The sequence below is a fragment of the Notothenia rossii genome (genome assembly GCF_949606895.1).
Source record: "Notothenia rossii genome assembly, chromosome: 3".
NCBI classification, from domain to species: Eukaryota; Metazoa; Chordata; class Actinopteri; order Perciformes; family Nototheniidae; genus Notothenia; species Notothenia rossii.
Genome location: NC_136901.1, coordinates 30382449 through 30398858, shown reverse-complemented (window position 1 = coordinate 30398858; position 16410 = coordinate 30382449). Strand labels below are relative to the sequence as shown.

General features: G+C 45.2%; 1 protein-coding gene across 4 annotated transcripts in view; it reads left to right on the top strand.

The window, feature by feature from the left end:
* Window positions 1-16145, top strand: part of rbpms (RNA binding protein, mRNA processing factor) — a 41161-nt gene extending 25016 nt beyond the window's left edge. Inside the window, exons 7-9 of one of the 4 annotated variants that reach the window (XM_079667774.1) lie at window positions 2879-2942; window positions 13304-13404; window positions 14226-16145. In XM_079667774.1, the coding sequence (XP_079523900.1) occupies window positions 2879-2941 (63 nt within the window). In that variant the 3' untranslated portion in view covers window position 2942; window positions 13304-13404; window positions 14226-16145. Of the gene's footprint in view, window positions 1-2878; window positions 2949-13303; window positions 13405-14222 lie in introns of all 4 variants that reach the window. The other 3 variants (XM_079667775.1, XM_079667772.1, XM_079667773.1) reach the window with 3 other exon arrangements.
* The last annotated feature ends 265 nt before the right edge of the window (window positions 16146-16410 follow it).

Here is a 16410-nt window from a genome sequence, read left to right as displayed (position 1 = left end):
GTGGCCACGGAGAGGGAGGGCCTGTCTTCCCAGAAATGACGTGATTTTGAACAAGGATTTGACGTGAGCCCGGTTCTCCTGCACCTCATCTGTCCTGTTTGCGTCAATCCGACTTGCGATGGATTCCTTATGTCCGCTGATCACAGCCTTAAAGTTAGACCACGCTAATGCAGCACAATTGTGTCTACTGCTCCCTTGATGATCCCGGAGATTTTTTTTCATGTTCTTCCAACATGTGTATCCAGTGTCTATGAACCCACGCAGTCCATGCCTGTCACCTGTTAAAGTTGAGGCTCCTCCAAAATGACGGCATGCAAAGCAATAAACTGCATCTTCTTGCGCAGAATATTCAACCCAGTCATATTCCTGATACACACTGACATTAAAGCGTCTTCCATTTCTAGTTGGGAAGTGGGTCAAACGAGGACGCCTGAGTCCGTCTGTTTTACATCCACTAATATCCTTCTTCTCTGCTCCAGTTGACCCAGAGGCTGCTACTGCTGCTGCACCCGGGCCTTGACCTTCCTTATCGCTGTCCACGTCTGATCCAGCTCTTTCAATCTGAGAAATTGGTGGGGACTCAGACTCGGATTCAATTCGAGAAGTCGGTGTGGACGAGTTCTCAGCCTCCATGCATGTAGTCTCCGTCTCCCTGTTAGCATCTGCATCCCCGGCGCAGGTGCTGGAGTGGCTAACAGCCTCGTTAACAGCTTGAATCCCACCTTCACTACCTGGTCCTTCTCCCTCTGCTGCTGGGGCAACATTGGAGCCATCACCTTCACCTGCCTTTTTTTTGATAAAAAAAGATTCTAAAGTTCTTTGCTTTCTTTTCATTTTAGTTAATTAGCTTAGCCGAAAAATTAAAAAAACCGCGATAACATGACCCGCTCTGACCTCCGGCGGCTTCTCGTCAGGAGATACCACATTTCAAGATAGGGAGGGGGGATACGTTACGATAAGTATTGGGAAAGATAATATCTAGACTAGAGAAATCGATTGTGTTGTTCTGATTTTCATTTGTATTTAATTTATATGTATTAAATAATAGAATAATCAATACAAATTGACACAGAGTAATTCCATAAATTTATTTTTTAAAAACGAACATTTACATTTTCCCCTGGAGCCAAGGTGTGGCAGCTGCCATACCTTGCCATACCCAATTGACGCCTCTGGATTAAAACTCGCAGGCTTTTGTAACGAACCCTGCTGGCTATTAACCGATAGGTCATAGGCAGCTGGTTCACCCAGAGTGGGGGAGATGTGAAACACATTTGAAACTGATGACTGAGACAAAAGGTTGGGAAATAAGCTTTATTTTTTATTTCCCTCACACTCCCCCCCCAAACCGTCAAGGCCGGCTCTGTTTCTTCGGCGGCTCTCGTGGAGCAGACGACAAACGGGAGTACCTCACTCCCTTTTGCCCCCCACTGGTGGTGGCGCTGGATCTGCGTCATCCACGCAGCGATCCTCGCCTGGGAGACAGCCACGGATGCGCACAGCGTTAGTGCCGTGCTGGCCGCCTTGCCGATCTCCTCCGCCTCCTCCGGTGCCACAGTGGTGGAACGCTCCACCAGCGTAACCACCGAGTTGGCCAGCAGCGCGATGTTGTTTGCCGCCGCAGATGCCTGAAACGCACACTGGTGCGCCCGGTCAGCCTGGCAGGCGACATACTGGTCCTTGGGGGAGGCCAACGTAGGGCGCCGTCCGGCGATCAAGTTGGCCTGCCTAACCCCAAAGAACGCCGTCAAGCACGGCTCCAGAGCGGGGGTGGTTGGAAAACCCTCCTCCGTGAATCCCTCCACCTTAGTGAAGGGAACAAAGGTGGCCACCGGAGCCCTCAGGGTCCTCGGGTTCGCCGCCGCCCCCTCCTGGTACCTCCTAATGGCGGGGAAGCGCGGCCAGATCGGGTCACTCCTGCCCGTCTGAACCCGGGAAAAAACTCCGGCCATATCTCCACCAGAGCCACCCTCTCCCGTCCTGGGGGAACGGGGAAACCTCTGCAGGCTGCCGCCTTGCCGATGATCTCCAGCAGCTCCAGCATGATGCCACCCAACGCCGGCAGCGCCGTGGCCACGGAGAAGGGGACCGTGTGCTCGGCCGCCACATCCGTACCTCGCTCCGACCCCGTCTCCCCCGTCCGGGGGCGAGGGGGGAGGGGAGAGCCGCATGGCGAGCCATGGAGGGAGACGGGGTAGGAGTCGTCCGACATCTGCCCAGCACTCGGCTCCAAAGACATCTGAACGGGCCAATCGTCCTCCTCAGCCGCAGCAGCTAGAGCGTCCGCCCTTCGCTTCCTGTCGGCTGATGGGAGACGGGCACAATGCGAACAAGCGACCTGCTGGCTGAGAGCCGCGTCCGCGTGCTCCGGCCCCAGGCAGGATTCGCATATCGCGTGTAGGTCATAGCTCATGATATAACCCGTCTTACATGAGGGACAATCACGAACGCAGTTGTTGCTCATGACTCAAATGTTCTGTGCTTCAGTACTGTGCTGGATTGCTGAAGAAAAGAGGGAGCAGATTGCCGGGCCTCCTTCCTATTTATACCGGAAGGAGGCCCGAGGGGAGGGGCCCACCTTGCGGGTGGGCGTGGACTACAAGTGTTTCAGTGCTGCGTGGGGGCGCAGGGGGATTACCCAATAGCGATAGCCTTAGAGGGCGAAGCCATATACGAAATAGAACTAGCAGCCGTTAGCTTAGCCAAGCATTAAGACAGAAAATGGGGGGGAAAAGCTAGCCCTTCATTGAGTGCCGTCAAGTGGAAAAGCTAAGCTAACAGCAGATTTTCCTTATGGATTAAAAAACAAACTTTTGTAATGTTGAATGAAAGTGTGTTAATATAAACTGCACTTAAATAAATGTATCTCTGTGTTTAGATACGCTGGCTCCCTCCTGCAGATGGAAGTCCTCAGGGATGGAAGTCCAGGCAGTTCTGCTGAAGTATGTGTGAGTACCACACACACACACACACACACACACACACACACACACACACACACACACACACACACACACACACACACACACACACACACAGTGTACAGTGTGGTTCAAACAGTTTCAGAGCTGTATGGATAGGTGAGGATTATCTGGGGGGTTACTGAGGCTCCTCCGCCCCCCTCTCATGAGAAACTTGTTGCAGCTGCCTTCAGTCTCTGCTGCTAATCAGTCACGTTTCTACTGCTGGACTTCAAACACACAGTCCTATCTCTTCATCCTTTGAGATGAAGAGGTTGGAGTGTAAAGCCACATCATCATGAGACATGAAAGATGCGATTTAGAGGGGACTCGGGTACAGAGACCCCTCCACCCATCAAAGAGCAGTGAAACAGAATATATCTTGTGGTTATAAGAGTTCAGCTACCATGATTCAAACGCTAATATCAGGCATTATTACATGTTGGTGCTGCTGTATTTCATCATACACGAACTCATAATATCACCTTCTGATAACCTGCAGATATCACACTATGAGATCTCACTCTCCCCTCCACATACTCTAAACTCTGTCAAAACATATTCTGCTCGCAAGCTATAACATGCAGGCGAAAAAAACAAATAAGGAGCTTAAAGAGCCTAAAACACTACGTAGAGCTGAGGGTGATGGTAAGATATGTATTTGTTATTTCACTAGCAAGGACTATGCCAAAACGGGATGAAGGAAGGGATGTAGGATCCAGTGGATGTAGGGAGGGATGAAGGGGTGTAGGGAGGGATGAAGGGATGTTCGAGGGGATGAAGGATACAGTTGATGAAGGGAGGAGGAATGAAGGGATGAAGGATCCAGTGGGTGTAGGAAGGGATGAAGGGATGTTCAAGAGGATGAAGGATACAGTGGATGAAGGGATGTAGGAAGGGATGAAGGATCCATTGGATGTAGGGAGGAGGAGGAATGAAGGGATGAAGGATCCAGAGGGTGTAGGAAGGGATGAAGGGGTGTAGGAAGGGATGAAGGGATGTTCGAGGGGATGAAGGATACAGTGGATGAATGGATGTAGGAATGGATGAAGGATCCAGTGGATGTAGGGAGGAGGAGGAATGAAGGGATGAAGGATCCAGTGGGTGTAGGAAGGGATGAAGGGGTGTAGGAAGGGATGAAGGGGTGTTCGAGGGGATGAAGAATACAGTGGATGTAGGGAGGGATGAAGGGATGTAGGGAGGGATGAAGGATCCAGTGGATGTAGGGAGGAAGAATGAAGGGATGTAGGAAGGGATGAAGGATCCAGTGGATGTAGGAAGGGATGAAGGGGTGTAGGAAGGGATGTTCGAGGGGATGAAGGATCCAGTGGATGTAGGAAGGAGGAATGAAGGGATGTAGGAAGGGATGAAGGATCCAGTGGATGTAGATCCACTTGATTGGATCAAGGAATGTAGGAAGGGAGGGATTGGTGTAGGGATGTAGGGGTCTAGGGAGGGGATGATGGGCCCAAGGGATGTAAGAAGGGAGGGATGAATGGATGTAGGGAGGGATGAAGGATGCGATGAATGTATGGAGGATATGTATGGAGGGAGGAGATTAAAGGAGGGATGAATGGATATAGGAAGGGATGTAGGGTTGTACAACGGTAATTAATTAATGTATGGGAAAAGGGAGGGTGGTGTGTGAATTTGGACACAATCGGTTTTGGATGTGTTGACCGGTATAAGCAACTCATCAGGTGATCAGAGGTGAGGTGGAGGCGTGGCACCGCTCCTTAGATAAATAATTAACTTGATTTAACTCAACATATTGATGAGTGAGGCTTTAATTAAGGAAGCCTTCCTCCACTTCTAACTTCACGCTGACATGTAGTTCATCAGGTGTTCCTGCACATCTGAAGGACATTGCCTCATATGTACTGCTATCATTTACACAAAGGTCCAGCTCTCCAGAGTCTGAGTGTTTATAAATATAAATGTTTTAATATGATTATGATCAGGGCTGCACATAACTTCGCCAAAAAAAGAGCACCGGGTCATTTGAAAAAAGGCGCATTTGCGTACCAACATTGAGAGAGAGAGAAGAGAGAAGAGAGAGAGAGAAAGATATTTGCGAGTTGCATATGAACTCAGGGCCGGCCCGTAGCACTGGCGTTATAGGTGTTCGTCTAGGGCGCCAGATCTGGGGAGGCGCTGCGCTGGTAGTTCTGGGAGGGAAAACAAATGTTTTGACAGTTGGTGTTCATCCTAATTTTCGGCCTTGATGTAAGAATATTCATAATTAAGTAAATGTAACACCCTTTTCACCACGGTTACACGTTTCATTTGCCCTAAACGATGGACGCTGTAAGTGATGAAAATGGGGGATGTTGGCTTATCTGGCGCCCGCAGCTCACAGCCAAAGTGCGAGTGAGCGTGGGAGAGAGGGAGGGTTCACTTTTCATTTTGCAATAACTTTGGTTGTGTTGTTGCAAATGGCCTAATTTTTTTGTAACACGGCTATTTTCTCAATCTATTTTGGAATTCCAATTTTTCAAATCGGTCTTTAATTCACTGTGTAACAAATCGACTACGCAAATTAATCATTCGAGACAAAAATGTCCACTGCAAAATACTGCAAAAAAGTGTTTTATCCTTGTGCTGACTCCTTTCAAGCACAGTTCAGATCCACACCAGATTCTCCTTCTCAGGGTGTTTCTGTTTCAGAGGATGAGTCCTGCAGCTGAAGTTACGGGTTGCATGAGACCTCTTGTCCCACAGAGAAGCTCCTCTTCATCTTACTGCTTGTTGCGTATCACAGAAATGAAATGACCATCCAGCCAAACTACACATATTTGAAGCTTTGGCTTTGCAGCCAGGTGTTGTTATTTACTTCAAGGAATGTATGTATCGCTGTGTATGTCTGTTTGACAAAACAAAACGCCATGAGGGCACACTTACGGTACGTCCACACAGCAGCTTTGAAAAAATCTTGAAAATCTTGGAGCTGGGCGTGTCTGAGAGCTTGGGGATATTTTGCGAGCAACGCGTCCAACAACCAATCACATGAATCTCCCGCCCCCGACATACAAGGCAAAAAACCCCGGGGATTTTATGCAAGCAATATATATATATATATATATATATATATATATAAAGTCCCCAAACAGGCGAAAACCTACCAGTTTCACCCACTGTCTCTGCCACCTCCCTCCATGCCTGGTTCCTCCGGTTTGTATCCCGGTAAATAGTTCTGGTCGTAAAGAACCGGGTGATTTGCTACCGTAATTTCTCGTTTGGAATATGAGGAAATGAACTGCGGTCTGGCTCTCCCAGCTTGCACGCGGTTTGATTGACTAGCGCTTGTACTGTCAGATTTGCATAAACGGGATTTGATTGGCTATCGCTTCCAGCTCAGCTTCAAAAGTTGAACATTGCTCAACTTTTGAATCCTGAAAATCCTGGAAATCTTCGCTTTGCTTCATCACAATGCAGTTCGGCGAAAAGCGAGGCAAAGTGACGTCATCCCCATTCAAAGTCAATGGGAAGAGAACCGTTGAAAGATTTTTTTAAAGCTGCTGTGTGGACGTACCGTTAGTCCTGTCTCATTCTCACACACAATCACTCACAATGGGCCCCATTATACAACAGGCAAAGAAACCAAGAAAGGACAAACATGTAATTCAATGGTAAAATGTCATATCTGGTGATATACAGTAAAAAGGACAAATTGAACTATTTTCCTCCAATATAAAACCCTGACATTACAAAATGCATGATTTTATACCGGTATGGCGGAGAGATCAAAAGATGTGGTTATAATGGGAGTGGATGGGACACGAGTGGCCAATGTGAGTTTTTTTGTTCAATCTGATTCTGTGCAAAAACTAATAATTCACCAAAATCAATGTTGTTGCTAATCTCTGACAAATCCAAGACTGTAATAAAAAAAAAGCCGACCCCCGCCCAACATTCATTATTTGGAAAATAACTGCCTTTTTGTGCATGTTTTTCATAGAAAACGCAAATTCATGTTTTCAAACTGCCAGTTCAAGGGTTAAAATCTTGAACATAAGTTAACATTTGGTATTTTTGATCAGGACTGAAGTTGATTGAAAGATTTAACCCCAAAAAGTTTTAAAAAATATTAATCTGTTATCATTTTAGAGCAGTTTTTGGAAGTGGACATTTTGTCCCGAATGACTAATGTGTGAGTTTTTTGTTCAATCTGATTTTGTGCAAAAACTAATAATCAACCAAAATCAATGTTGTTGCTAATCTTTGACATATCCAAGACTGTGATAAAAAAAAAAGAGCCAGTCATCAGATATGTATTTTTTGGAAAATAACTCATTTTCTCTGTTTTCATCATGAAAAAAAACAGCGGTTTCATGTTTTCAAAATGGCATTTAAAGGGTTAAAATCCTGAAAATGATTACATATTTGGTATTTTCTATTAGGGCGGAAGTTGCTTTAAAGATTGAACCCAAAAAAGTTGTGAAAAAAACCTTTTAATATAATGTTTTTATCAAAGTAATTTGCAGTGGACATTTTTGTCTCAAATGACTAATTTGCGTAGTCCAATTGAATGATACCGAAGGGTTTTAATAGGTCAAATAAGATATGAATGAACAACACAAATAAAATAAGTTACATTCATTTGCTATGGTAGGTTATTGGTTATGTTCACATACTTATTTGATTACATCCACTTGTCTAAGATGACAACAGAGACTTTCGACCCAAAACCAGCTGTTGACTTGTGGATGCAAGCAGCTAGTCGCAGACTCAACCAGAGAGAAAGTAGTAGGCCTACATCATCAGCTACCATGTCTGACGGAGAGGAAGATAGTGAGGAGAACAGTCAGGAGAACAGTCAGGAGGGTAGTGATGACAGCTTGTATGATTACTGGTCGTACTAATGTTGTCTTGTCTTCACCTCTGCATGTGTGTTCTGTGTTCACCTCTGCATGTGTGTTCAGTGCCGTGTGTGGCAAATAAAGTCAAGACCCCCTCAAAAGTTACGGTTTATTTCATTTTAAGGATGAGCACCAAGCAACATCTCCAGGTGCTCCTTTGAGAACCAGGGCAAAAAAGTTATGTGCACCCCTGATTATGATACACTAACATTGCCATAAAAACCCTGAATATGGCACTGTGCAGCAGATATTAGGGTGTGTTTGTCACTTTGTCACCCGCTGTCAGGATGAAATACATTTTTTAATTTAAAGGCACGTTATGACATACACCGGAGGAGTGTAAAGGGAAGAGGAGGAGGAGGAGGAGGAGGAGATCGTAAATGTGAAACCATGAGCCTGAGGGTCGCTCTGATGAATCTTTATTAAAAAATGATTAGCACGGGTTTATTTCAGATAAATTACACAGTTAATGTTACTGCAGACTCACGGTGATCAGATAATAAGAGGAGAGGAACGTGCACACACTGAACACTGACTGCTGTGTGTGTGTGTGTGTGTGTGTGTGTGTGTGTGTGTGTGTGTGTGTGTGTGTGTGTGTGTGTGTGTGTGTGTGTGTGTGTGTGTGTGTGTGTGTTTGTTTGTTTGTCGGCGCCAGCCACCCTGTCCCCGGTCCTCCTCCCTCTACTCCCGGGAGTCGGGACAGGAAGCAACATGTTGTGCCCCCCCCCTCAGGGAGGCTAACACACTCAGGCTGCTGCTTCAGACTTCTACACACACACACACACACACACACACACACACACACACACACACACACACACACACACACACACACACACACACACACACACACACACACACACACACACACACACACACTCTGTGTGATCTGCTGTGTGGGGGGTTTCCTCTCTCTCTCTCTCTGTCTGTCTGTCTGTCTGTGGGGGGGTACAAGAGGAAGTGAGGGGCTTTGGGGAAATAATTACTCCTCAATCTAACCAGCAGGAAGTAATCTGCCTGGTCAGTACTATAACAACAACATCCCAACTTCATAATAACTTATATACTCATGATGTGCAATGTGCACACACACTGACAGGTGCACCAACATTAAGGATTGTGTGTGTGTGTGTGTGTGTGTGTGTGTGTGTGTGTGTGTGTGTGTGTGTGTGTGTGTGTGTGTGTGTGTGTGTGTGTGTGTGTGTGTGTGTGTGTGTGTGTGTGTGTGTGTGTGTGTGTGTGTGTGTGTGTGTGTGTGTGTGTGTGTGTGTGTGTGTGTGTGTGTGTGTGTGTGTGTGTGTGTGTGTCAAACCTGACATTCATGCTCTGTCCACACATCACAGTGGACATTAAAGCAGTGACCTGCAGGAGAGTAATCTGGATTTTCCATCTGACAACACATGATGTGTGTATGTGTGTGTGTGGCTTCCTGCCCTGAGGAGTTTTTTTTGGCCAATAGGCTGACAAACCAGTGGTTCCTGTGTAGCTTTTGACTAACTCCCACTGGAGAGCCGAGGGCCAGCTGGGGCCCCTCTAATAAGGAAGAGGGACTTATCCTACATGCACACACACACACACACACACACACACACACACACACACACACACACACACACACACACACACACACACACACACACACACACAGAGAAGACTGATCTGTATGTTATGTGTTGTTTGTTTCCTTTGTAATGTCTTAACAATAATGACAATTATTCTTGTCATATGGGGAAATCTCCCTCACAACGGGTTCACAACAAATCTGTGTGAAACATACAGTAGCAAAGTTATGCAAGAATTATAGACTATTGTACCAACAGGAGTAAAGCAAACATAAAATAATTATCTCAGGGTTATGATACTCCCCTCTTCATGTGCAAAACCCATTTGGACCAGTAATTGTGAAATATTTCACTACAGAGTCTTAAGGCCTGGACACACCAGGCCGATTATCGGCGTCGGTGCTAGTCGGACGACGAAGCGTACCCTGTCGCCCAAACTCAATTTATTGTGCCCGCACCGTCGGCTGTGACACGCCTTATTTGGCCTTTCATGTCGGGTCGGGCAGTCGGGCCAAATAAATCCTTCTGATTGGCTGTTCAGCTAGCGAATCGGTGCATGAGAAGCGAAACTGAAATGAGGGATGTAAACAAACGCTTTAAGAAGGCACGAAGAATGTCTTCCGCAAGCAACACTCCAATGGCTGATAGCTCCAGTACCGCACAAGACATATTTTCGATGGACGAGAGTGAAAATGGAACGCACACGCTATTTGCTGTTTGTTTATATCACAGTCTGTTCTTCTTTTCTGTCTTCCGGTTGTTGCCTCTTTTGAATGACGAATACACACCACCGCCGCCTGCCGGTAAGGAGAGTTATTGCCACTCACGCATGCGCAGTTCGTACGTGCTACTTGGCCGTCGGCTAAAGTCTTTGCGGTGTGTTCCAGTGCGACTGTTGGCCAAGAAGCAGGAGACGTGAGGCAACAGTCGTGTTCCGTCGGGACGTGTTCTTTGGTGCCAAAATTGGCCGTTGTCAATTTGGTGTGCCCCGCACCGTCGGCCTTATTTGGCCTTTCATGGCCAACGCACGGCCGATTCAACATGAATCGGCCGTGCGTCGGCCACAGGCAGTCGGACAAGAAATCACTCTGATTGGCTGTTCAGGTGGCGAATCAGTGCATGAGAAGCGAAACGGTTGCTTGAGAATGTCTTACACAAGCAACACTCCAATGGCTGATATCTCCAGTACCGCACAAAACATGTTTTCGATGGACGAGAGTGAAAATGGAACGCACACGCTATTTGTTGTTTGTTTAGATCACGCAATCTGTTCTTCTTCTCTGTCTTCGGTTGTTGCCTCTTTTGAATGACGAATACACACTACCGCCGCCTGCTGGTAAGGAGAGCTATTTCCACTCATTGCCACTCATGCGCAGTTCGTACGTGCTCGGCTGAAGTCTTTGCATTTTGTTCCAGAGTGACACATGGCCAAGACGCAGGATAACACGGTGACGCAACAGTCGGCGTCGGCGAGTTCTCTGGTGACTTCATGTGTCAGGGCCTTTAGAGAAAAAGTCAGCTACTCCATACGAAACAAGTCATTTACAGGGCCTTTAGAGAAAAAGTCAGCTACTCCATACGAAACAAGTCATTTACGATGTTTATCCATTCTCCCTTTGTTGGCGGATCTTTCACAAGCCATTTTTTGGTAATTGCCTTTTTGCTGGCTGTCAGTAATATTTTAAGAAGATACTTGTCCCGAACACTAAATTCCACTGGTATATTAGCTAAATAAATCCCATCAAAACTGTTTGGAATCTCAAAGCCAAGAATTGAATTTATTTCCGTTATTATAGATAGCCAATAGGGTTTGATCTCTGGACAGTTCCAGAATATGTGGAAATGATCAGCCATAATATTACTACACTGCCTCCAGCAATGTCCAGATTCTGGTCTGCCATTCTGATGGTATCTTATTCTTGGAGTTAGATATATAATATTCTTCCATGAGATTTCTCTCCAAAGGCCAGAGCTGGAGGTGGTGGATTGTATTTTACATATGTTAGACCATTCCTCTTCTGTAATAGTAATATTAGCTTCTACTTCCCATTTGGCTTTCACATATGTGGTTAAGTGGTTCTTGGCGGATTGTAGACAGGAGTATATTCTAGAAACCAGTTTATTTTGGGTGTTGGTCAATGCCCACAAAAAATTTCAATCAGGTCAAATTCGAAAAATATATATAAATGGTGTTTTGTGAAATGCTGTGGTGTTTTGTGAAACGCTGTAGTGTTTTCTGAAATGCTGTAGCGTTTTCTGAAATGCTGTAGCGTTTTCTGAAATGCTGTAGCGTTTTGTGAAATGCTGTAGTGTTTTCTGAAATGCTGTGGTGTCTTGGACTTCAGCGCCACCGTACTTTTTGAACATTAAAGCATGGAAACATGTCACAGTAGAGGCACAAAATCTCAATATCAACTTGAACATGTTTTCCCTTATGACATAAACACGCACATCCGTCTTGAGAATTAACTATAAATACTAGAACTGTCAGGAAAATGTGCATTGTGAGTGTGCAACAAGTAAATGTTTGACAAGGATCCCTTGAATGAATGATTAAAGAATTACAACAAGGGTACAAAGCACAAAAATAAACTTCACAGTGACAAACTATGTCATATAATCGAGCGTAAATATATCTTGTGTATATATATATATATTTATTTGTTTTAAATGTACTTCCTTATTAGCCAACATACAGGAGATGAGATTTTGAAGAATGAACAGACATTTGATGTTAACTGTGGCTGATTCTCATATCACACAGAATGAAATGCTAGAAAAATACATGTTAACTTTACAAGCCCTGCAGACTATAGTCATTGTGTTGAACGGTAGTGTGATGTTGAACAGGACTCCCTGCTGTCAGTTCATGGCAGCCCTGGTAACATTAGTGTGAGAATAATACACACTTCATGAGAACACACTGCCGCTCAGTGTTTACCTCTCCCACACCACTCTGGTTTCTGGAGGTAACTCATTAACCCTGACATCAGTGATGTGCATGGACGTGTTCAATGATCAACCCGCTGCACCGTGTGTCTCAGGCAGAACAAAGAGCGCTCTGCAGGCTGCGGCTCACTGAGCGGCTCAGTGACGCTCTGATTCCCTCGCCCCCTGAACGCACCACGCATCAGACCAGCCCCCCTCCTACTGAGTGAGCTTTACTCTCTTGTTTATTGTTCCACACAGTCCCCAAGATGTTTCTATTCCTGCCTCACATTTGGGGGGTGAGGTGGAGGGGGGGGGGGGGGGGGTCGAGGGTCGCCCCCTCTCTTTGGTCTGCTGCGGTATCATGGGAGACATGGCTGTTAGTTCATGAGTTCAACACGGGTCTGAGAGACTGTCAGCTGACATCCCGTTCGTCACACTGTGTGTGTGTTTTTGTGTGTGTAATGCCTTTGTCAAATCTTTAAGACTTTAGCAGCGTCACTCCTTCATGGTTTGAAGGCTACACTTTAACAAAAAGTGTGTTCACATTTCAGAGTGTGAAGTTCTAATGTTGTAAGTAATTGAAGTAATGGCTCGCATTAATCATATTACTCAAATCCTCTTTTTTAAATCGATCCGTGGGGCGTTATAGCTTGCCATCACCACCCACTGCTTTGCTAGTGCTGTATTTACTGTGATTAGCATGTAGCTTGTAGCATGTTAACAAACACTGATTGCTCCAATAAGGAAGTGTGGTTTGAATAAGCAGGTGTAGTGCAATGTTTAGATTATTTGTGCATATGAATCAATAAAACAAAAAAGGAGGAATAAACTATAAAGGAAGAACATGAAAGACCACCTAACAATTACATTAATTAACATTTCATTATATTTTTCTGCCCTGATTTCATGCACTGTATCACAAATCAGTGTGCTCAAGGAGAGGCTGATAAAGATGTTCACTCTGTATAACTGGACCTCGTTGTGTGTGCAGGCTCCTGATGTGTGATGGTGTGCGGCTGTGACGGTGTTGCTGCTTCTCGTGTCCCATTGAAGGAGGAGGACTGCCCCCCCCCCCTCGAAGCAGCACCGTCGGTGAGTCTCAGCAGGAGAGAGGGAGGTGTAAATCTCACCTCCTCCCCCCTCAGGCTCTCTGTCGCTCTGATGGAGAGGAGCTGAGGAAGAAGCTGTGAAAGGGGGGAGGGGGGGACATACTGTAGCAGCGTTTTGTTCATGTAGTCAGAAGTTATTTTAATCTGAGTGAAGAAAGACCTAACTTTTTTAGCTCAAGCCAGTGAAATAATTTGTTAATATATTTAATAATGATCAATTTGTGCTTATTTTGTCACTGTAACTTTATTTAAGTCAGTAAGTCTCCCACAAAGACTGAAACGCCTCAATTGGACTTATTTGCTTAATTCTGTAATATAGTGATGTCACTATGTAACACTCGTGCTCCTATTGGCTAGCCCTCCAACACATTGTATGTGCTAAAGGGCTGGACATCTCTAATCGGTTGACCAAACACAACACAGCCAGCCAGCTAACCAATCAGAGCAGACTGGGCTCTGGTTTCAGACAGAGGGGTGCTGTAGCACAGGAAGTATGAGAAAAAAAAGACTTTGTTGAGCAATAAGGCAACAATCATGTCACAGTAGAGGCACAAAATATTATGAACCTGAACAGAATATGTCATCTTTACTTTAAAAAATACAGCATCACATCTCTCATGGTTATGTCGTTATCTAAAAATCTCTGGTGTTTACCGCAGAGGCAGTGTTAGATATTAGACATTATGTTTGATGTATGTGAGGTTAGGGTGTGTGTGTTGTGAGGTCTGTGTGTCCCTTGTGTTGTCATTAGTGTACAGTGCTGCTGTTTGGTCTCCAAGGTAACCTCTGTCTCTCTCCCAGCAGCCTCCTGGGCCTCAGGACAGACCGCGCCCCCCTCGCCTCCATCACACATTGAGCACCCCCCCCCCCTCCCCCCACCCCGCCCCCCGACTGTTTTTATACTGTTACACACTCCTCTTCGCAGCGGCAGTGCTCCCTCCTGGTGAAGGTACCCCCTCCCCCAACGTTAGCACTGCCCGCTAATGTTATTACTATAATTATTACTACTCTGTATATCATTCATATTAATGTTATTATTATGATTATTACATACATATTAAGCATGACTTCGCAAAAAAAAGGAAAAAACCCAATGCTGTACATTTTTAGATATTTTAAAGAAATACAAAAAAGTATTTTTGTAATCGAAACTGTTTGAAATGTTTGATCCTGTTTAAGTGTGCAAGGAACCGTGTGTGAGACATCATACAATTATGAGTCATCATAGAATAATCAGTCATAAAACAATGAGTTATCATAAAACGAGTGGACGTAATGCATCAAAGCAGAGTGTGTCTGCTTTTCTACTTCCTGTTTCTCCGTGTGGGTACCCCATGGAGCCAACATGTAGTCCTGATGTAGTCCAGATAGGGCCAACATGTAGTCCTGATGCAGCCAACATGTAGTCCTAATGGAGACCACATGTAATAGTAAAGCCAACATGTAGTCCGAGTACAGCCAACATGTGATCCTGACGTAGTCCTTAAAGAGCCAACATTCAGCCCTGATGTAGAACTCATGGAGCCAGCATGTAGTCCTAATGGAGCCAGCTTCTAGTCCTGACGTAGTCCTTATAAAGCCAACATGTAGTCCTGATGGGGCCAACATGTAGTCCTGATGGAGCCAACATGTAGTCCTGATGGAGCCAACTTGTAGTCCTGACGTAGTCCTTATAAAGCCAACATGTGGTCCTGATGGAGCCAACATGTAGTCCTGATGGAGCCAACATGTAGTCCTGATGGAGCCAACATGTAGTCCTGATGGAGCCAACTTGTAGTCCTGACGTAGTCCTTATAAAGCCAACATGTGGTCCTGATGGAGCTAACATGTAGTCCTGTCTAGTCGTCCTCTATTTTTCTTCTTATCTCTTTGTTTTCTTACCTGGGACAGATGTAGACAGATGTAGACAGGTGTATTTGGGTGGAGTTGCCCCCCTCCTGACGGCTGTGGTCCTCGCTGAGATTTCTTGTGAAGTTTGACGTTATTTTAGCTTCCTGTCTCCTTTGGTGTGACAGCAGAGAGCTGCTCGGCGTCTAAAAGAAAGCGTTTAGTCTCTTTCGTCTATTTTTAGTGATTTGCTCATTGATGATTGGATAAAATACTCTTTGTGTGTATTCTGGGCCTGCAATAATCTTTGCTGTCTGACACATCACTGATCACAACTCCTGTGACACTGTGACGACTCCTTGATGTGGCGTTCTTAGAAAACTTCTTGAAGAGGCCGGGTCACGCTGAGAAACAGTCCTCCCTGTGATGTTAAATCATATAGCCAGTGTTTGTATAATGAATAATAATATTAATATGCATATCATGATTTTGTTTCTACAAACATTTTTTAAGCCAAGTGTGGCAGCAGATTTACTAGAACAAGTATTTATAAGGTGTGCGTGTGTTTTTTTTGGGTATCATGTTTTTAAAGTGAGATGCCCATCATATAACTCTCTGTAAGTATTCCTGTAAGTCTAACTGTATATTCCTTTGGTAATTTTGTAGAGCTTTGTGTGTTTGTATATGAACAATGATAATCACTGTGAGCTGCAGAGGTCAGCAGTGTGTACTTTGTGTGTTCCTGCTCCTCTTGTACAGTGTGTGTGTGTTCTCTGTGAGGATCAGTGAATTACAGAGATGTGTGTGTGTTTGAAGCAACAAAAAAAGTGATCAAAATGAGTTTTTATGAAAATGTAAAGACATTAAAGATTGACGTCATGTCATGATTACATTTAATCTTCTCTGAGTTATTGTGCTTTACACCAGTGGGTCACTCACCAGGTAGCTTTTCACCCACAATGCATTTCCACCTGCTCAATTTCCTCCTTCCTCCCTTTCACACTCCTCGTTGGATAACACCTCCTCGCCCTCAGGAGGCCATGTGGGATCCTTTAAAGAGCTGCAGACCTCTCTCTGCCCTCTGTAAGAATAACCTGCTCCTCCTGAGAGAGACACACACACACACACACACACACACACACACACACACACACACACACAC